At 43.0% G+C, this 22,256-nt stretch overlaps 1 protein-coding gene across 3 annotated transcripts in view; it reads left to right on the forward strand.

Annotated features, from left to right (window-relative positions):
* SUFU (SUFU negative regulator of hedgehog signaling) overlaps positions 1 to 22,256 on the forward strand; it is a 98,467-nt gene that overhangs the window by 43,301 nt on the left and 32,910 nt on the right. For 2 of the 3 annotated variants that reach the window (XM_075108159.1, XM_075108162.1), the window contains 5 exons: positions 8,317 to 8,459; positions 10,789 to 10,874; positions 12,965 to 13,037; positions 17,712 to 17,868; positions 19,401 to 19,512. In XM_075108159.1, coding sequence (XP_074964260.1) covers positions 8,317 to 8,459; positions 10,789 to 10,874; positions 12,965 to 13,037; positions 17,712 to 17,868; positions 19,401 to 19,512 — 571 coding nt within the window. The remainder of the gene's footprint in view (positions 1 to 8,316; positions 8,460 to 10,788; positions 10,875 to 12,964; positions 13,038 to 17,711; positions 17,869 to 19,400; positions 19,513 to 22,256) is intronic. The other variant, XM_075108161.1, reaches the window with a different exon arrangement.

Consider the following 22,256-nt stretch of genomic DNA (forward strand, 5'->3'; position numbering starts at 1 on the left):
TGTTTGTAAAAGCCCAATTTGAATCCCTGCAGTGGAGCTATTGTTTAGTTGTACTCCAGGGATTTAATTCTTCCTAAGGCATCTTGTCTATGCTGTGTCTGCAGCAGGCAGCAGCACCATGTGAATTTGCACCTCTTTGGAGTGCCTGGGCTGGGGCAGTTCCTGTTTCCCAGACAGGAGATAAGAAGCAGCAAAACTGAGGTGAAAAAGAAAGGGAGGAGAAGCATTCTTTTTTTTAATGTAATGCAAATATATCATGGCTTGGATTCTACTTGTATGTTCTTAAAACACATTCAGCTTGAGTTGAAAATGAAATTATAAAGTAACTGCCAGTGGGTCCACAGATTAGATTGCAATTGTTTTTTCCCTATTACCAATCCATCTGTGCAGTCCTTTGTAGGTTAGGAAACTAAGCAGACAGACTGAATTTAGCATTAATTTGATTATCCCTAGATTATCTTAATTTAATGTGGCTGGCAAATGAGTCTGAATGAAGTTTTTTTCTTTACACTGTCGTTTTGTTGTTTTTGTTTTTTTTTTTAATTTGCATTTGTGTAATGAGTTGCAATAGCAGTGTTACTCTGAGATTTTTAGACATGATTTTCATGTTTAGCTTCTGTATCAGTTTGTTATGGGTACATCTCTGCATACATGCTTATATCCGTTATTGAGCTAGTTAGAAATATATTAAGTAGCTCTGGTGAAAAATATAGCTAATACATTTCAGTGTTGGACTCTGTGTCTGCCCTTAGTTTCTCTCAATTAATTCTAGCTGTTCAGTCTGCAAAATGGTACTGAAAAACAGCATCAAATCTTACTTGTGACAGATTGCCAGATTACCTTTCTTTTTAACAAAGCCAGACTGCATATTAAAAATGTGTTGGAGAAAATAGATTTTTATAATAAATTATATAGACCGTGCATGGGGTAATAGCAATGCAATAAATTACATTGTTCCTGTAAGTATCGGATAAGCTGCATTCAATTTAAACGTCTAGCTGCATCACTGTCATGCTGGACAGGAACTCACCGGGGGCCTTTTTAACATTCCTGCACCCATAAGTCATGGAGTCGAAATCCTTCTTTGCTTTGCCCTCAGATACAGAATTTCTCTGACGTCTGTGACTCGCTGCCTGCCGTGTAGCTGAGATCTCACAGTCGGATACAAAATGCAGGTTTGTACCCCTTAGAGCAGTGAGTTTTCAAGCCGATGGGTGATGTGGGTAATGTAGGTCTGGCTCGTGTGAGGGATGTGGTCATCTTGTTTGTGTGCCAGCATCCCCAGTGCCACACACTGCTGCAAATTTATTGAATTTATTTTTTTAGACCCGAGCTGGCAGAGAAGTGCCAAGTGTTGAGCTAGCATAGCTAAGCAACATTACTGGCTCGAGGGAGTGATCCAAGTAGCCGCTTTCTCAGGGGAACAAGCAGGATTGATTGTTTCAGCGTCATCTTGAACATATCCCAGAATAAAGTGACCATGTAATGATGGCCTGGCTTTCTGCAAAAATAAGAGAGGAATGCAGAAACTTGCTTTTGAAGGATATGAGTGCAGTATAGCGGCTATTTTCTGAAAACCAAGCACACTTACTAGTCCATGTACTTGGGGCTTCTCCCACTCTGTGCAGTATCAACTCATAACCTGTAATATACTGTCCAGATGGATTTATCCGACTGATCAGGCAGAACAGTATAACCGCTCTGTTGCACATTTTAGCTCGCATTTTGAAGGAGGAGGTCTTCAAAGAGATACAGAGGAACAGTCAGGCTACAGATCTATTCTCCTAATTTGAAAATCTATCTAAAGAATTGCATGGCGTGACCATGTCAGAAGAGGGAAGTTTCTGGCCTTTGGATAAACCAGGGTGATGCAGTCTGAACTGCCCTGGAGCGAGACTCAGTCTGGGGACTGTATGCCAGGCCGTGCATGGACAGGAGATATGCTTCAAGTTCCCTTGCTGTCTCCTTGCTGGCAGAACAGCAACAGCTCCTTGTTTTCCTCTATATGGTCCCCTATGTGCATGCCAGAGAAGATGTTTGACTCCCAGATGCCCAAACAACTATTTCCCATTGGCTCTGGGTGTAGAATAGCAAGCTCACTGGTTCAGCCTGGGGCCACCCTTTGGATATAGTTCTCTTCGATCCTAGTACTTGTCTCCATTTGCTGTCCTTTTCAACTTACTCCCTGTGGTTATTCAAGGAAATAAGGGCTCCTAGCAGGATCCCATACAGGTTTAAAAAAATTGAAAATAAAGTGGGAAGTAATCTGTGTTTCTCTCAGAGCTAGCTAACACCTCTTGAGCATAGATTGCAGGCGCTACACTGCTCATAAAACATCTCGAGGCCAAGAATATGACTTGGTTTTATTTTTTTAGGCATCAGCTATAATTAGTCAGATTAAAGGTGGGGGGAATGCACTCCAAGAAAACACACGAGCAATGTTACACAAATAAAATTTACTAGTCTGCAGTGGAATGGTTCTCTGAGTTATTTCCCCAGTTCTCATTGTAGAGCAGTTGGGTAGTAAAGTTAGGAGAGATTGTGCAGCTGAATTATGACCATTGTTGCATGGAGGAACCTCACCTGCTTTACGTGGGCTGTAAAGGAAAATGGATAATGACATTTTGAAGACTTCAGAATATGGAAAACTTAACGGAGTGGTCTGGTATAACTGTCTTATAGATGCTGCTTTTGCATAATAGCATGGTACAAGAGCTGGTCTATGGGAAATTTAGAGACTTCTCATTTCTGTGGAGCTGGAGAGAGGCTTCAGATTTGATATTATGAATTATGAAATAAAATAGTACGTTTGAAGTTAAATGTTTTAATGATTTCCTTGTTGAGTTCTTATGAAATCAATATCTCCCTATGAAGCAGTTTGATTTCATGGAATGAGCATTCCCTAACAGAAAGAACAAAATAAAAACAAATGAGTAGTTTTTGTTAAAATACAAACTTGCTGAAAAAGAACCAGTTTAAAGTCTGTGAGGGTGGAGCACCTTCCTGCATTAGGTTCAAGTCCTGTTAGTGCCCCTTCCAAGCAGGATGGGTTCATGGGTCAAGAGGTTACTGTAAGCAAGCCTGCATATTTACAACACATCCATCACTTCTATGGTGACTGCTGAAGGAGATAGATATATGTATAGATATAGAGATATATATATATCTTGAGGCAGGTCAGGTAGCTTAGCTCTTCCTTCCATGGAGGGAACATGTAACCACCTCAGGTTTACTGTGATGCAGAAGTATTCAACAGCAGTTCCTGTGAATCAGCTGGTATGCAGTAAATCAGATCCTTAGTTTACTCCTGAGGATTGCTGATTTAGCCATACACTAAAATAATTTTGATTTAATTTTTTAACATATTTTCTTTCAGTTTCTTTGCCATTTAATTCCTCCTGTTGACATCTAGACAGTTTCTGTGCTTTGCCATCTGCCCTACACATTTGACAATTCCCTTTTGAGGTCCTCATAACTTTTTCTGGTGACTATTAGTTTTTCTGTGCTCACCTAAGGAAATAAGGCTCATGCAGTTCTCCTGCCTAGAAGACTGACTGTGCTACCCTAATGGTGTTTGAACCAGCTGACCAATGTCAAACAGACTTAAGAGTGGTAGGGCTCTTGGAGAGATTTGATTCTTAAAGGATGGTAAAAATGAGCAGGTGAGTAAAAATGCTAACTGTGCCCTCTGCAGTGGAGAAGAGTGGAGATGTGTTACACTTGACCTTGGACACAAGTGAATCTAGATAGGGTCCTCTGTGTGTGCCATAGCTGCAGTAAAAGCTTTAGTCAGGGCTCCTTCCTCTTTAGGCAATGATGAATCCATCTACAATGTGCAAACCCACAGAGAAAAGAGCATCCTTAGTTCCCCATTCATAGAAGTCTCCTCCAAACTTACTCCTGAGCATGGGAACACACCAACTGGCCTCTGGTTTGAGGCTTGCTATTTATTAGAAGAACATGTCAGACTCCTCCCATTATATAAAATGGTTTCCCTGGACATGTCACATCTCTTGTTGGCTTTACTGTGGAGTCAGGTAACACCGAAGTTCAAAGAGGCAGAAGTCTCTGCAGCAGCAAATGATACCCAAGTCCTGGCAGACAATGTTACTGTCTTGAAATGGTAGAGAAGGTGCTTGTTCAGTAGTAGCCTGCGATTTTTCACAGATACCACTGAAAGCCATCTCCCCTTTTCCTGGATTCTGGATGCAAATATATGTTGTCTCATTAAGAAATACAGTGCAAAAGGACTTTTATAACATCTGTTGTGCCTCAGTCCCTCCTCAAAACCAGTAAGAAATGTTACCACAGTATGCTAATCTGCACAGCATTACAGCAGGTCAAAAGGGTTGTCATAGCAGAGCTTGTTAAGATTGTTGGATTGATGGTTGCTGTAAATGGACGTGGATAAACCAGAGGCTGTTCCCAAATCTACAAGGCCCTGGGTCAGCATCAGTGTTGTGATGGGGTCCTCGTAGAACCAGCTTTGCTTCTGAAGCTGTAAACTTTCAGGTTTACTAAACTGGGTTAATTTGCAAAACAATGTTCTATGCTTATCTGAAGGGGGAGTCATGCTTTGTCCTAAAACTAGAAATTGTTTTGGGGTGTTTGTAGCAGTGAGTCCTGTCAGGCTGGGTCAGTGCTCCAGGGACATAAACTTCTTCCTGTAATCTTTTATTTTTACATACATTTCTTTTACAGGTGTATTAATACTTATTTTCATGTCTGTATTTTCAATATTTAGTATATAAATAGCTTCCAGTTGTGAGTGTAGGAGTCTCATTTGATATCCGCAGTAGGCATCAAAACGTGTACTGAGAGGTATGGCTATGAAACCATGAATGTTGTTGAGACACCCATACTGGCATTGTTATCACTGAAGGTTCTAGCTCCGTCCTTGGTTCATAACAGGGCAAAACAGAGATCTCAAATTACTTTGGAGATGGCAGTCTGCTTCTTTGCTTGGTCTACATGGTATGGGAGATGTAGGGATGCATTCTTGGGAACAACAGAAGCTGTCTTTAGGCACGTCTGACTGAAGTGTGTTGCTCCTTGTAAAGTGTTTATGCTCATCCTGTACCTGGGGTGAGTGTGTGTCCTGTGCCTACTCATCTCTTGGTTTTATGGAAATATGTGTGTACACGTAGGAGATACTAGCACATTGTACATGTTTGTGAATGAAAGGCAGGTTGTACAAAGTGTTTTATTGATAGCACTACAAATGATAGAAAAGTGCAAAAACTACGGGAGTCTTCACATCCACCTGTCCTGTGATGACTCTGAGGATTTATCTGGGTGTTTTATATTCTAATTCAACATTTGTGAAAGCCCCAAACTTAGTTATAAATTTACTTTGGACGAATCATTTATGAGAACTTTAGGATTTTCTGGGTAAAAAAGATTTTGATTGTCATGTTTTGAAAACATGAATGTGAAAGGTGGGAAGGGAGGATGCTCATCCCTGTTTCCAGCACGAGTCAAGAGAAAGTGGTTATCTAGGCCTTTGTTTCTGTAATTTCTTAGTTTCTGTGGCTACAGGTCCTGCAATTCAGGCTGTCCTCAGTGCTGCAATGGTCTCTGTACACGAGCTGATTTTACATTCCATATGGGCTACAATGCAGCAAGTGAAGAGCTGACATTCTGTATTTTTTTTAATTAAGAATAAGGCTGTAATTCTGAATTTCCTGCACTCTTGGAGGTTTTAATTCGGCCTCATGTTATCTACAGATTTTTTTTTCCTGATTTAATTGAGTAGTCAGTGTGAATTTTGTGGTGTTCATGTGCATGCAAGGGAGAAGGAGATTTTCTAAGTGTTCAGTGTTCACATGGACATAAACAGGTGGGTTTCCAGCAGAGACATTTGCATTTGAAAACCTGCTCTAAACGGGCTGGGCTTTCCCAGGAGAAGCAGCACCAGCAGTGAAATGCAGCGATCGATCAGCATAGAATTGTGTGAGCATTTGATGGGCAAAATGTTGTGGTATAAAGACAGGGCCCAAGAATAAGCTCTTTGTGGCTTTGTTTCATTCCTGAAAACTGTGACTGAGAGGCTTTTATCATTTAAAAAAAATTAATCGGCCACATTTTGGCTAACCTGGAAAATATCACAAGGTCCTCTGCAACTTTCTAAGTGCTGTTTCTTTAATCCAATCATTGATAAGAAGAAAAAAAAATGTTTTTCATTTCTCTCTGCTTATATTTCCCCAACTTTAAAGGTAAAGTAATATCTGAACCACTCCTTTCAGTTGCAGAGCTGAAAGCATGTAATTTAATGTACATAATGATAAACTCTTTCTTTAAAGCAGCTTGCATTTGCTGTGTTTTCTTTCTTTCCTAATTTTAACTAGGGAAAACATTCCCGTACTTATCACAACACTTCTGTTACATGCCTCGTCTTTCATGCCAAGCTCCTTATGGTATTTGGAGTTTATTTTTATTCTTAATCAAGTGAGTTGTCCAAGAAATTGATCTGAAAAAAACTTATCATAATTGTTCAAACACACACCAATGGGGACACCTGGTGGAGAAACGACGAGTTGCCTGCATTAAACCCATGGATGGGTGAGCATGAGTTAGCTCATTAGGGAGGGGACTCTGAGTATTTTTAACTCCAGCAACTGCGAGATGACTCTCATTAGTTTACCTGCCCGCCACTGATGGCTCCCTCAAAGCATCCTGCACTTGCTGCTGGCTAAGATTAGGTGCACCCAGTCATGGTGGTGCTGATGCACAGTGAGTGGCGCGCAAGCACCTGACTCCTCAGTCTCTGATGTTTAATATGACTGGGGACAAAGCTGCAGCTACTGGCAAATGCTCTTTCTCTCATGCTGCTGCAGAAGCTGCCATGTTCAAGGATTCTCAGATAAGCCCTACAGATACTTATTTAAGAGATCGACGTGTATTTGGAAGGTAATGTGGGACGGTTAGGTGAAGATCCAGGACCACGTCTGCTTGTAGCTGCAGGGCAGAGGAGAACAATCCTCTGAATTGGATCCTGCTCTGTATCATATGAGATGGTCCAGTCTTGACAGACAGCAACTCAAGTAACCTCTGACATGTTCCAGTCTGCAGTGGAAGTCCTAGTCCTCCTCCAGCAGGCAAGGCCTCCCTTCCCACTCTCCTGTAAGAGTGGCCTCGGGAGAGACCATGGTGAGGACAGCAGCCCAGACTGGCTTCATCAATGAGCTTGGTCAGGGAGAAGGGCACTGTGCTTGCCACTGACTTTGGAAGCAGACAGGCAGTACTCAATTCATCCATGGGGCACTACACCTATGTCAGAGGGCAGAATATGGATTCTAGATTGTTTATTTCTATGTGCTATAGAAACTGTACCTGGAGTGGGACAAGCACAAGACCCGAGGACAAGGCAGGCACCTAGGTAACATTATTGTGCACACGCTCTAGGAACTGCTTGCAAATAGAGTGTGCTTTAATTGGTGTGAAAATCGTCATGGTTGGTTCTTTTACTTCTAGCTCACTCAGAAAGCAAGCATTAGCCTTTCCTGTGATGGGGCAGCAACATACAGATGGGTTCTGGTGTGCCTGCTGGCATGCACCAGCTGTGGAACATGGGATTATCTTTCTAAGTAGGAGAGGAAGAAAAGAAAGGAATGCTTACAGTCATGAAGGGGGAAGGGTAATTTCTGAGTCTTTGTTTTGATTCAGTCTATTCGACATAGAGTGAAATTTATAGCCTACTGGTTTTCTCATTGTTTGGGAAAGAAGGAACATATTAATTAAAATTCTGCACCAGAGCCACCAGACAACTGGGAAAGCAAGTGACTTTGACTTAGACCACCACAAGTTGGGCAGCAGACTGTGGATTTTTGTTAGATATAGCAGAGTATTATTTGTGTTTAATTCACATTTCAGAGTCTTTTCTTTGTGGCAAATAAGAGCTGCAAATGAAGTATGAATCGCCATCCCATAGGCATCCAGTATGGCCTGCTGACTCTGTGCCCTCTCTCGAAACAAGACTAATATTAAATGAGAGGGAAACTAACTTTATTTGTTGGTATTCCTGCGTTGGGATTAATGTCAAAGCAGGACACCATTTTTGCCACAGAACTCAAGAGAGGGCAATTTTAAAGTTAGTGCTTGAATTCAGGTGGCTCAGTGAGACCCCTTTCCTGCTTCAGGTGCTTCAGCTGACTCAGACTCAGCAGAGCCGGCTGGAGGCAGTCACTCTGAATAGCCACCAGTGACTGTCCTGGTCCAGACTAGAGGTCCCTGCCTGACAGTGGTCAGGAGCAGATGCTAACAGGAGTATTCTAACAGACTTTACGGACTAAATATTTCTTGTTTCTCTCCTTGCAGAAAACACCTTCTGCAGCGGTGACCACGTATCATGGCACAGCCCTTTGGACAACAGTGAATCTAGAATCCAGCATATGTTACTGACAGAAGACCCTCAGATGCAGCCGGTGCAGACTCCTTTTGGGGTCGTTACTTTCCTACAGGTATGACCCAGCAACAGTGGCTCTGACTGTCACCTCCTGAGAGTGGAATGTGACTAACATTGCATTTCATTTAGCTTTGATAAGTCAGATGCTTATTGCCCTGTCTTCCACCTTCCTTCCTTATTTGATTACCACAGATCTCATTTTTGAGTTGTTACTGTGAAGGTATTCAGCTAGCATTTTACTAGGACTGAGCAATGGCACACTCAGTTCTTAGGACAGAGGTCTGTCTGATGGAGAAAAGGTTTACCCTGTGAAACAGCCCTGGGTATTGAATATTACATTACTGCTCTGAAATTTCAAACATGAACATAGGGGAAAAAAGCTGTGAGAAACATTTTTAAAAGGTAATGCAGAGCTAAATTCAAATTAATTCTACGGCAGTATCAGTAAGTGATCCACTGGTTTGAGTTCCAGGAAAAGAGGTGCTTGGAGCAGGACTGAGAGTTGCTTTAGCATTATTTAATGGTAGAAATGTAGCTTGCAGCATTGACACAAAGATTCTTTAGAGGCTAAGTGAGTTTTCCTGTATTGATCCTGTATTGATGTTTAAGGAAGGTTCAGGTTTGTTTTGCAAAAGAAACATTTCAAAAATCCCTCGCTATTTAACCCTACTGTTCAGTGGGGGAATCTTCTTCAGCCGAACAGGTTTGCTTGCTTTCCCAAAGTCATCCTTCTCAGTGATGTGTCTTAGATATGGGCTGCTTTGGACATTTTTAAATTGCATATAGAGTTATTAACCTTAGTGGAAGAGCTGGCATAGTTTATACCAACTGCTGGTGTCTCCCTGCTTTGTGGAAAAGCTTCCATCCTGTGGGAAAATTCAGTGTCTGTATTTTACAATTTGAGCTTCAGGTTGCTCCCATTTGTTCTTGGCTGTAGTTGCAACATGTAAGGGAAAACTTCATTACCACAGACCTGCACAAGGCAACCGCTGTGCAAGGGCAAAGGCTTTCCTGAATTTTCTGAGGTGCCCAAAAGTCTGTGTTTTATCAACAAGAAAGAGATGGATGTGGGATTAATTGGTGAAAGGGGAGTTGTGGGACCTGGAAGCAGAGGTAGAGAGCCAAGCTAAGCAGGGTCATTCCTGGCTGACTCCCCAGTCAGTGCTGCATTAGTCTGTGTCTCTTCTTCAGTGCTCAGCTGTCCTGGATCAAAGGACAGTCAACTTGTTGGATCCTAAGGCTCTTGGCCTCTAATCTTCCACAACCCATACAGTTGACTTGTTTTCCCCTTCGTTTGATTCTTGTTGTTATGGATTTATTTTGACCCATGAGGATAAATGACTGGGAAGAAAAAAAATAGAATGAACACAAAGTAATTTCCTGTTTAGAGTCTGGCTGTTTGTATGTAATTAGTGAGTGAAGGCCCAGGGAGGGGTCTCCTGAAGCGAGGGTCATTCAGGCTGTTCATGGAGGAAGCCTGGGAGATGGGTGGGGATAAAGTGCATCTTCAAGGGCTGGTCCTGAGAATGGGAGCTCTGCAAGGGGCAGGGGAGGCTGGGTACATGCTGACGTTGATGGTTTTCCACCATAGCTAAAATAATTTTTCATCCCAAAGTGTGAATTATTGTGCTTAAAGGCACAAGCCAGTGGTTGATGGATCAGGAAGAAACTGCCTTCCTCTATCAGCTGAGGGTGTTTCACCCTTCATTTGAAGCAGCTGATCTCAGCTGCTGTGAGAGGGACATCTGGTATTGCTCAGTGTGGCAGCTTCCATCCTGAAAAGCAAACACATCCCGCCTTACACAGGAAAACAGAAGTCTGCAGTTGCCTGCACTGACAAGTGGATTTTGCGATGTGTAAGCAGCTTTACTTTATGGTGCTGGGTAAGATGTAACTAGTCAGTAAACTCAGCTGGTCAAGGTTTTATGAGCACCAAAGCATTCCCTCGTGGCAGCGGGTCCCTTGCCTGATTGAAATCGCTGGTGGAGCATTGCATTTGCTCCTAGCATATGGCTGCCAGGGCAGTGTTCTGCACAGACCCTAACCTGTCCAGTCTTGTGTGGACTAGACTGAAGAGTGAGAACAGACTAGTGGATCTTTGGTAAATCCTGATCTGTCACCAGGCCCTCCTTATAGTTAAGGTCTTGCCATGCAAGATTAAATGTTACCTGACCAGGGCATTTCATGTGGTAAGTGTAGAGAGAGGGCATAAAGAATTACAGAATCCCTGTTATTTCAGGCTCCATTAATTCTCGCTCATCTAGTTAAAGAAATGGTGCTTCCCCGTATCCGCACTGTTTGATCCAACACCACATGGCACACTTTCTCTACAGTTCTTGTGCAGTTCCTGTCCAGTTTAGCATCTCTGTTTTCATTTACTCCAGATTGTTGGAGTTTGCACTGAGGAACTGCATGCGGCTCAGCAGTGGAACGGGCAAGGGATCTTGGAACTGCTTCGGACTGTCCCAGTGTAAGTGCTCATATAGCCCCATATAGGGGAGCATTTCTGTAGAGAACAATTCAGTTGTTTGTTTTTATTAACAATCTTTAACTTGTTGATGGAACTTATTTAATCCAGTGCTGTAGAAAGACATGGGAATTCGTTGCAGATCCGTTCTCACGCACAGACACTTACATCGCAAATTAATGCATGTGGAAGTCCACATGTTCAGGGTGAAATAGAATGAGGTCTTGAAAGCTTAATTTCCTTCCTCTTTTGCCTGCAGCGTTTTCTCATTGGTTCTTCCTGAGAGAGCTGGGACAACTGTTACTGGTGACCTCTCTGTGTAGTTCAAAAGAAAGGAAGGAGAGGGTCTGACGTGGAGTGCATAGCAAAGCTTGGGTACTGTCTGAAAGTGAGAAAGTCACTCTCAAACTGACCCCACTCTTGGTGGGCCAATTTGCAGTAGGAGGAGTGTTCATGCAAGTGAAGTTCATTGCTATTTCTCATCTGGCAAAACAAAGATATTGTTGGGTTAAGGAGGAGATGGGTTTCAAATGTTAAATGCAGTGTTGATGCTTTATTTGCTTCCAGGTTGTAGCTAAACCATTTTGGCTTGCAGGTGTTCTGTTTAAATATTTTTCTCTTATATTTAGTGGCAGTTATTGCTGTGTGATTGTAGCTTAAATTATTTTTTTAAACAAAATGGTTCTGAATATTTGTTCCTGGGCACAATAGTACACTCTCTAGTGTCACAATGGCCTGTAATTGATTGATTATTTGGAAGAGTCCAGCCTTTGCTGTTGAATTTCTTGAACTTGAACTTTTCACTTCTAGGCACAAATGCAGATAATTCATGCAAATACCTTAGAATAGAATGAATTTGTCCAGCTGCAAGCTTTGTTTCTGGGACTCTTAAGACAATAAACACTGGCTGCGGCTCCATTGCCGCCTCTAAGTCAATACAGATATATCACCCCTTTCCTCAGTCTGTTCTCATGTTGGTTTTTGGTTTTTGTGCTGTGGTACAAGCACCTTTCCAAGGATAAAATGAAACCCAAATGTGCACAATTTGAAGGCAAAGCTGCAAAATACTAAGCCACTGATGTGGAGTCAGGGTAAAAGTCTTCTGCATCCCAGTGAGGGACTGAAGCAGGTGGGACCTTTGCAGTTAATAATTAACAGCTTCTACAGTGATGTGAAAAAAGGGTGGCTATTGATGCATCTGAAAAGCTATAAAATATTAACTTCTATTGCTCCAAGTGCTTTAGGAGACTGTAACACAGACAAGACCAGAGGAGGGGGCTTTTGACTGCAATAACAAAGTATCTCATTAAAAAAAAAAATTAAGATTTTTATGGCAGTTCTAAGAGACTTCAGTTTTTACTTCAGATGAAAAGCACCATCTAAGGCTGATTTCTGCAGTCTGCCTGCAGTGTGACCCAAAGTCAAGTCTCTGAGTAGTTCATCTTCACAGTAATCTGTTTTCTATCACCTTTGTTGGGAAACATTTTGACCCTTCCAACTTTTATTGCTAATGAAACCAAAGATTTCCCTGAACCATCTGAGTACTCAGCCATTAAGTACCAATTGGGCAAAATGTCTATTGTGAGGTTATTTATCAGAGCAATAAGCTTTTGATGGTACTAAACACAACTTCTGATCTCAGCAAAAACTGAAGTCCTGTTGGGACCCTGCTGCATCTTTAGATATGTAATAGAGGTGTAAATCTTGACCCCATGCCTTGCCCATCTTTCTTAGACCTAGGCTACACTGGACTTCTCAGTCCCAGTTCAGTTACCTGTAAGATTAAAACCTAGTTCAGTCTTGTAGTGGGAAAGTGGGTCCACACAGGATATAGCCTGTGTCAGTCCTGACTGCTTTGCAAGACTTGGTGGTGCCAGACACTAGGCAGATAACAGCTAGGTAAAGGGGGGCTTTGAGAAATGTAAGGGACAAATGCATGCTATGGGATGTACACACAACATAGAGGGGCTTCTAGGTTTGTTTTAAACTCTGTCTTGTGCTTCTTTCCGGTACAGGTCCAGTCTGAGGATTCTGTTGGGGAGGACTAGCTGAAGTGCCTGTTTGGTTCATTACTTGTCTGTCTTTCTTTGTAGAGCTGGAGGCCCCTGGTTGATAACAGATATGCGGAGAGGAGAGACAATATTTGAGATTGATCCACATCTGCAAGTATGTCTTTAGTTAATAAAATGTCATGTCTTTTGTAGTAGCCAGGGAGAATTGGTTTAATGGTATAAAACAGTTCTATTATTTTCTGTAAAGGTGTTGTGATCTTTTCAGTGTTTGCAATAATCCCAGAAAAGTCTTAGAGACTCCCTTTGCCCTCTCAGAGGTGGTTCAAGAGTGCACATGTCCAGCCCCAGGTGGATGGCAGCTCTAGAAACAAATTTAGAGAAGGGAGACCAGGAAAACAGAATCTCATATATGAGAAATTCGTAAGATTTGGACTGCATGTTTTAGAAAGGAGGAAAATAGAAGATAAACACACATAGAAGATTGCAAGATGTAGACGTGACAGATCAGGAAATTCCTCCTTTGTTTTACATGCAAGCATAAGGAGATATAACATGCAGAAAACTCAAACCAACAAAGTAATATTTTTTCAGAGCAAATGTGATAGTGTAACTCATTCGTGTAGGATGTCACTTGAGGCCAAGTAGTTAGTGTGGTCTGAGAAATAATGGAAAGCCAGAAGTATCTCATGCAGTTATTAATAATCCATGCAGGAAGATGTATTAAACCCTCTTGTTCAGAGTTCAAGTTAATCTGTGAAGTTTAAAGATCAGAATAGGACCTCTATGGAGGGGTTACCGTCCCATGGATTACTGCTGATCCATGTGTTTGGAACACAGTCCTGCATCCCTTCAGCGAGTTATAGTACTGGGGTACACCAGTCCCAGGCAAATCCAGTGTGGTGCTGACCTTGTTTCAGTGAATCACTGAGTATTTGTCTTTAACAGAGAACTTACAGTTTGCCTGGTAGGGCACGTGCATATGTGCACGTTTTGTACATGCTATTGCATTTGCGTATGGTCTGCATGTCTGCATCTGATTACCCTCAGTTGCCTCACAGCATCTTTTATTTTGAAAGCTTAAGAACAAAAGAAAATTCTACTTCTACTATTTTTAAGAATTTGTTCATCTAAAATAACCCCAGTCTGAGAGAGACCAAAAAAAAAAGTTCCACACGTGTCCCACAGTGTGGCAGCTAATACAACTGCAAGTCCTACAACGTTTTCAGACTCTTCAAAATTTTGCCCTCTCCCCACCTGGAGGGTGTTTGTCTGTTCTCTGCACTCTGGTGATTCCTAATGATAACAGGGTTTTCTTCAATTTACTGTAAATGAAAAGTAGCTCAGCTTACTGGAATCTGAGTCAGCCAAGGCAAGTTAAGGCAAATAAAGAGTACCTCTGCCTCACCAGTATGTCCTACCACTGAAAGCTGCTATGTCTGTGGTCTTTCCGGACTTCCTCACATTGAAGACATTCCTGTTTCTGTTCCCTCTTACCGTTGCAGTAGTGCATATGTGCAGGTGTGTGTACCTCCTTCCTGCTCTGCTGCCACAGCCCCTGGGGATTTACAGGGCAAAATCTGCTGCTGTGGCGCCGAGTCCTGCAAAGAGCCTTTGCCGAGCATGGAGAGCAAGGTGCTGGGTTGGTTCAGCCACATCCTGTGCCTCCTGCTCTAATTAATGGGGAAACGATAAAGTGTCATTCACTTGGCATTTTCTTGGAGGTGGTATAGGGTGTGTGAGAGCTGAAAGGCAGCAGCAGAAGATGAGGTAGAGAGGGAACAGGCAGAGAAAACGGACAACTTTCCTGGGAGCAGGCAAGCACGTTGCCTGCCTGGGAAGCAGGCAGAGCTTGTTTTGAGGCTGCATTGTCTCTTGTGGGAATTGGTTGAGGCCTAAACCCAGCCCTGGCAGCAGCAGCTGTACTTTCTGTTCGAAGTTGCCGAGAATGGATCCCAACTAAGATGTCATCCCAGGATGTCAGCAATTAACGCTGTGGCAATGCTGGCTGTTTTCTGTTCAGCCAGGCTTCCCTGTAGGCCATTCAGATTCCCCTGGCAGCACTGTCAAACAATCCCTGTCGGTCCCCAGCTCTGCTCTGATTCTCAGTGCTTTGCTTCTGTTTTACCAGATATCTCAGAAGAGAATAAAGCTGATTTGAATTTCCTGAGTTGTGGTTGCCGCTCTGCGGGTCACACTGCAGTGCTCTGGCTCAGTTAGAAAGGGATCAATGACTTACAAGAGCCTCAGAGCATCCCTCCCACATGCTCAGAGGAAAATGGGACAGAAACATCCTCTCTTTGAGGAAGGAAAAAGCTGAACCTCCTTTGCCCTGGGCTCCTCCGAGCTCCTGCTCAGGCTTCCCTTTCAAGGGAGAAAGGACAGCCCCTCCACCCAGGCACATCTTTGCTAGCTAAGGATGGGGTAAAGCTGTGCATTGCCCCAGCTGAAAGTCTGCACTGGTTAGGGTTTTGTTGGGTTTTTTTCGCCCCCTTCAACATCAATACTTTGAAACATTATAAAACAGGCATGCATATTAGGCTGCCTTAGGCCAGCTCGTTTCCACGAGCCCCCCTTGATCTCGAGGGGTTTCCAACAGAGCAGTACTTCTTCCTCTGAGGAAGTGCTCTGCAAACCAGCTGAGATGCAGATGAGGAGTCCCTTTCCCCCCTCCCCAAGACTCTGCACACTGTCCAGGGGGCCCTGACCATATCTGAGAGTGGGAGTCCCCTCTGCAGGGGTGGAGAAGCCTGTCCACCAGAGCCTCTGGCTGATAGTCCTCAGGGCCTTCCAGGCTCTTCTGTTCCTTGCTAAAGGGCAAGTTTGGTGGCTGTCCCATGCTTCCCAATCACTGGAATGAAAAATAACTATGCTGGCAAGTTAAACCTCCCCATGCCAGCTGATTTGGGTCCTCACAGAGTGCTGCAGAGGGCTCCCAAAGGGGCCATGTGCTAAATCTCACTTAGAGCATCATTTGCATATGCAGGATCGGATGTATTTTTATTTCTTTTCCACAACTTCCATTTCTGGGTGAAAAAACTAATTTCATGTTTAGGATATATCAAAAGAAAATCCCAGCGGATTTATTTTTCTGAAATTTTCCCATTACATTTTCATAGAGACCACTTTTCCCTGACACCAGAGGAAGATCCCAACAAGGAGCAGTCTTTCAGGGAGAGAGGCAGAAGGAAGGTAGTCTCTTGAATGCCTAAATCTAAGTCAGGACTGCTCTGGTCCTGCCCCAGCCACTGGCTTCTGCCTCCGCTCTTGGGCCAAAGAGCCAGTTTAGGGAGGTGATCCAGCTGAAAAAAGTAAGAGTTGGCTCAAGGGAAGGGGTAGGAGCGCATGGAGGAGGGTGGGACTGCTGCCACGGTGAATTACATCAGCTTCAACTGCTGTGCAACCACACCCTGAATGCTTGTGCTTATCTTTGAGCTGCTCAAATCCTCTCTGAATGGTCACAAGAACAGGCAATGCTCTTTCTAGGGCGCAGGGTGTGCAGCTGGGCAAGGGGAGGAACTTACGTGGGTTTTAGTGTGGAAACTGCTTCTTAGGGAACAGATTTTGCAAAGTGCTGGATGCTCCCATAGTCTCTTGACTCCAGTGGCAAGGTCAAACCGGAGGGTAGTAATAACAAGCAGAGATCAGCTCCTGTTGTGCGTAACACAGCTCTGCTCTTTTCCTCAAATCTTCAGAGTTTCTGTCCTGCAAATGGTGGGACTTACCACCTATTCTGAGTTGACCCAGGTGTAAGCAGTGAGATGGAGATCTTGCTAGTGCCACTGAGCAGTACCAGAAGAGACACCCCTTCAGAAGAGGGGAAAACGAGCCCAGCTGATTTGGTGCCAGGGGAGAGGTGACACCGGGAAGAGCAGCCTTTCCTCGGTGTAGCTCAGCCCTGAGTTTGTTCAGCTCAACATTACCCCCTTGTGGGACATAGGTGGAAATTCAGACTAATGCCAGTTCCCCTAGCAGGTAGGTGTCCTGTGGAAGTTGTGGCTGTAGCTCAGGGAAGTCTTGCTGCCAACAGATGCACATGTCTCTGAGAAAATGCATGGTGTTTGAGAGTATCCAGCTGCTTGTCGTTGGTGTGTGACACCTTCCTAGACCCAAACGTGGGTTAAGTGCTTGGAAAGTCCAACTTGCGAGGGAGGAAATTTGTCAATTTTGCCAACAGAGCAAAAGCTTTGACATTGTGGCCAGACCTGTGTCTTGTTGCATGTTTGTCCTTTACTGAACACCCCAGCACGTTGAAAAGCAGTGGTTGTCCAGGCAGTTTAATGATGAGCTCTTGTGAATGATGGGTCTCTCTGTGAGCTGTTTTCATTGTGGGACTCCTTGGTAAGTTTGGAAAGGGATCTTAAGTTTAGTTATTCAGGAGTTTGTTATCATTGACATATAATAGGTAGACTGCTAAGCTGTGCTTTGTACAGGTGTATACACTGTATTTTCATAAATACCTGAGTTGGTGTAAACTGAAGCTAGCACTGAAAGAGGCAACTCTGCATACCCCAGGCTGCTGATTTCCACTTCTATCTTTCCCTGTTTTGTGCCTGCTGGGGCCACCTAGTAAAGCAGTGAGGAAGGGGTAGAAGTTCAGACCAGCCTGGTATGGAAAAGGTTTGTTCCATTTCAGACAAGCTCCCTGATTCGTCTCAGTAGGTAGTTACGTTTGGCTCTGATACATCAAAGCGCTCAGGTTGGAGAGTGGAAACTGGCTGTGAAGGGTCAATAATGTAGGAGCTGCTGAAGGTTGAGTTGAGCCAGGGTGGGTTCCAATTCAGGTTCAAGCAACACCCAAAAAAGTCTTGGGGTTTTGGATCTTTTCAAGCAGGAGAGAGTTGACAAAGGGATTGAGACAGATGGCTCAAACCTGAGTGGAGTGAGTGCCAAATGTGCCTGGGATGATCTCAGCCGGCCCCCGGAGGATGACGAAGACAGCAGGAGCATTTGCATTGGGACCCAGCCACGGCGGCTCTCTGGGAAAGGTAAGAGGTCCTGGGCCGAGTCACTCTCATGGCCTTTCGGCTCGTTTTGTGATGGGTCTGGGCAAAGGGCTGAATCATGCAGCATCTTGGGGTTCATAACAAACAGTACAGTTACTGGAAGGCTCAGTACATCTCAGGGGACCAAAAGGAATTTTGGTGTGGCCTCTTTGAGGAAGGCAGGAGAGAAGAAAAGAGATCTTCAGGGTCTTTTTGTCTAAATGGGGTTTTTTTTCAGTTTTTAGGCTATTTCTAATCTAAATCTGCAAAGTTAAACTGAGCGCTGGGTGAAACCAGGACTGTAAACACCTGCAAGGTGAAGCAACTGTATTTTCCGTGTCTGTGTTTCCTTATTAACATTGTTACTTCTTGGGTGACAAGTTGGACTGAGACTGCACATTGCTGTAGCTGAACTCAAGTGATACTCACAAATACGGAACTCTGGAAAGAAGAAATAAAAAGTGGTGGAGTTCCCCTTGGCAGTGAGATGCCATCTCAGGGTACAGATGTCATAGCCATTAAACATGCTTGAAATTATGCATATTATATCATTCAAATGGGTGAAGCAACATAAAATTTGAGGGCTTGAGATTTCCTGGAATTAACAGTGGTTTCTACAGGAATGGTATCTTGGTTTTTTTAACTCCATGGTAAAAAAAAAATAATTAAAAGCATATAGGGTTCCTTCTGGCTCTTGTGCAAATATTTTGAACTGCCCTGGATCTAAAAAGGCTATTTTCCCTCAGCTCTGCAAATGAAAAGCCCAAGACAGGTATACATGATGATATTTGTATATCCTTCAAAAGATTTTGAAATAATTTTTATATTTTTTTCTTTACCCAATTCCCACATTTCTCAAAAAAAAAAAAAGACAGGAAACTTCTAAGAAAGGTAGGAAAGCATCCTGTTAAAGTATTTGGCGATTAGACGTTATAGGAAAACGAAGAAGTAAAAAGACTGCATCTGAACTGCATAATTTACAGTTTATTTTCAAACGTGAGCTTGAGGCTAAAGTTTGCCCTGCATAAAATTCCTTTTTTTTGTGAATCGTTTTTGTAAATTAATCAGCAGATTTTCAAAGCCAATTGCAAAAACTCAAGAACCCCCTTGCACTTGTTTGGTAAAGGAACAAATCCCTGTTATGCCTAATGGGAGAAGTAAGTTTCAGCGTAAAGGCTAGAAGTGTCAGGTTGTTCTGAGAGCGCTACAGAAACAGCAAACACCTCATTTATGAAAGGATACAAAACCTCTCAGAATTTCCTCATCAGGAGGGCTCAGTACCAAAGGTTCCAGCTCTCCTCGCCTGGCATAACAAACCAAGAGAATTCAAGCTGACATTATAAAGTGAAGTAACTCCTAAGTTGCAGAAAGAGCTGTTAAGAATTCACCCTCAGCATCTCTTAATTTCTTTCTGAAGGGGAAGAGTTTAGATGAAACATACTGTAGAAACAGGCCTTTTAAAAAAAAAAAAAAAGCTGACATCTGTGATGTTTCTGGGGACTCTAAATCATGTTTAAAAAAAATTCTCTTTGCAGATACAGAGCAAATCAGGGAGACTTTGCGGAGAGGACTTGAGATTAACAGCAAACCTGTTCTACCTCCGATAAATGCACAAAGACAGAATGGGTTGAACCACGACCGAGCACCGTAAGTTTCACCCTGCACACTCAGGGGGTGGGAGGAGGGAGGCTAAAGAGGTCAGCATGAAGAACAAAGTTAAAGCTGGGTAGGAAAAGACTCGGCAAGGGGATAGGAAGGCTAGCAGCAAATACTTGCAAAGCTCAAGGACAGAAGGAGAAGGGTTGTTCAGGTTGGGTTAATAGGCTAGTCCTCAGGAGGGCAGATTTTGAGGGGGATTTCGGACAAACCTTGCTAATGCAGAGTGACTCTGACTGTGTTCTGTAGAATCTGCTGTTCACAGTGTACACCGTTTGAAATCAGACTGGTCTTGAGCCCTATAAAATATACAGTGGTGAACAGTGCTATAGTATCCAAAGAGCTAGGTAGCATAGATGAGTGTTTGCTGATATTTTTTGCCTCAGCATTTTGTTTTCAAGCCCATAATTACAAACCTTTTGGTTAAAATGTTGATTTTATTTTTTTTTCTTTTTTAAGTGACTTTGATCTTGCCTTGCTTAAGCAGGCAGGTGCTGGTTGTAATTACATGCCAATACCACCCTGGTCTCTAATAGTCTGTAGACTAACAGGTGATTTAAGTGGGACTAGGTGGGCCTGTAGATCTCTCCTCATTTGTAACTTCTGACTTCAGTGTATCTATAGAAAATTACCTGTGATTTCAAGCCACCTGCAGTATCTGCACTTCCACCTTTTTGGGTTTCTCCCCTTCCCTTCTTAGGCTTATTTCAGTTGCTAGTTAAATGTCTTCCCATCAATTTTATGTTTTCATCTAAATGATACAGAAAGGCATGCATCTTTGCTGCACTCTTTCATTTGGTATTTCCTTTGGTTTCCCAGTCTCTGATGAACATTTGTGCTTTCTTGTTCCAAGAGTAAAGATCATCATGAAATCAGCTCTTTCTTGTAGTGCCAGGCAGGGGCAGAATCTTGCTCTGTTTCAATTCCCGTTTCTTTCTTGATTCAAGCATTTCATGAGAAAAATATTTCTCGTACTTGCTTAGGACCCTGATGTCCTTTCTTGTTCTGTTTTGTGGGTGACTTCTGATTTGCCTTACATATGAATGTTTCTGAGTTGCCCAGTCCTTTGGGGGGAAGTGTTATGTGGATTGCTGATGCTGTGTACTAATAAGTAATATGAGATATTGGTGCTTATAAAAAAAAATCTCAAGTGGCTTTATTATTGCTTTAGGAATAATCTTACTTTTGCTATATAGTAATTATATGGAGCCAGACTGTGACCTGACTCAGATTTTTTGTACTTCCCTGCTTGGAGGTTGGTCACATTGGACCATTGGTTGGTCCCATTGGCCCCACTGAAAAAATAAAACTATACCATCTGATTTGCACAAAAAACACCCAGTCTTGGAAGGCTCAAAAGTATTAAGCAGGATTTCTCGCAGATGCTGGGCTCATGCATGAATCTGCATGCCCAGTAAAAGCTCTGAGTTCGCAGTGTTTGGGGATGACCAGAGACATTCGGGGTGTGCATCAGGCCAGGGAGGCAGCTGATGGGTAGGCCTTAATGCTGGGAGGTAGTTGTTGCTTAGATAAGAAAGCTTTATGTTATTCAGGGTAAGATAAACACAGATACACTTAAGACAGAGTGGTGAAAGGTTAGCAGAGGTCTAAGATGAAGCACACAAATATTTACCTGGGGTTTTAACTGTTCCGAGACAGAGAGGAAGGCAGGTCAAACTCAGAGCCTCATAGCCGTGACAGTGCTCTCTGTTGCAAATCTTTGTTACTTGTAGCAGCTGCACACCTACCCTGCCTGAAGCCTGAGTGGTAGGAATGGCTGGTTCTCAGTGTTGGCCTCATAGAAGATCAATACGTTTCTCTGAGGTCTGTGGTTACCACTGTGGAAACTGATAGCTAGCCTGTTTCTCCATAATAGCAATTCAGTTAAGGAAAGAGAGCTATCAGCTGTGTGTCTTGTCAGAGGTTGCTCTGGTGATAGTTGATATTGGAGGAATACTCAACTTAAAACAGCAGTGTGTCCTAATACTTTCTTCTTCTTACTGACTACTTTGAGAGGAGTTCGGAAAAGGTCTTTTTCTACCTGTGCAGTGGCATCTCTTCTCTGATTCATGTAGCAGATACAATAGGACTTGTTCAATGCATTGACTATACTGAGAGGGGTGGTTTGTACTGGAAAGTAGCATATACTGATACCTAAATCAGACCTGATGATTACCGGTACTGTGGCTAAAACTTAGCAGGCAACATATTTTTCAGCACAGTGTGGTGCAGATGAATCAGAAGAGGAAGATCTTATTAGGTCTTAGCCTTTTTTAATGCACTGTCTCAGTATGTCTTATGTGTTTGAGCAAAGTTGCTTAACATGCTATTAAGTACATGAGCATGATCTGGAGACTCATCTCCAGCTGCTACAGAGGGATGTAAATTAGGAGTTCAGCTTTTGCATGTAGTAATATATCTACATCCATGTTCCCTGCAGGTACCTGCAGTGGCAAAGGCTGAGACACAAAAGGCACAAAACCCAGTGCAGATATAGTAATTTCATAAGACTTCCAAGCACCTGAGATGAAGGACAGCTCTGCACATTGATCTAGTCCTGGTATGCCTCTTGCTTGGGCCTGGTAGGGCTGTGACTCAGTTCTGTCCTTCACTGTAAATCTTGTGTAACCAAAAGCAAGTCATTTAGCTATTGAGCTTCAGTTCTGAATCTATAAAATGGGACTAATAACAATGTCATCTTCTTGAGGCACCACAAGGATAAATATGTTAATGAT

Source organism: Phalacrocorax aristotelis, chromosome 12 (assembly GCF_949628215.1).
Source record: "Phalacrocorax aristotelis chromosome 12, bGulAri2.1, whole genome shotgun sequence".
NCBI classification, from domain to species: domain Eukaryota; kingdom Metazoa; phylum Chordata; class Aves; order Suliformes; family Phalacrocoracidae; genus Phalacrocorax; species Phalacrocorax aristotelis.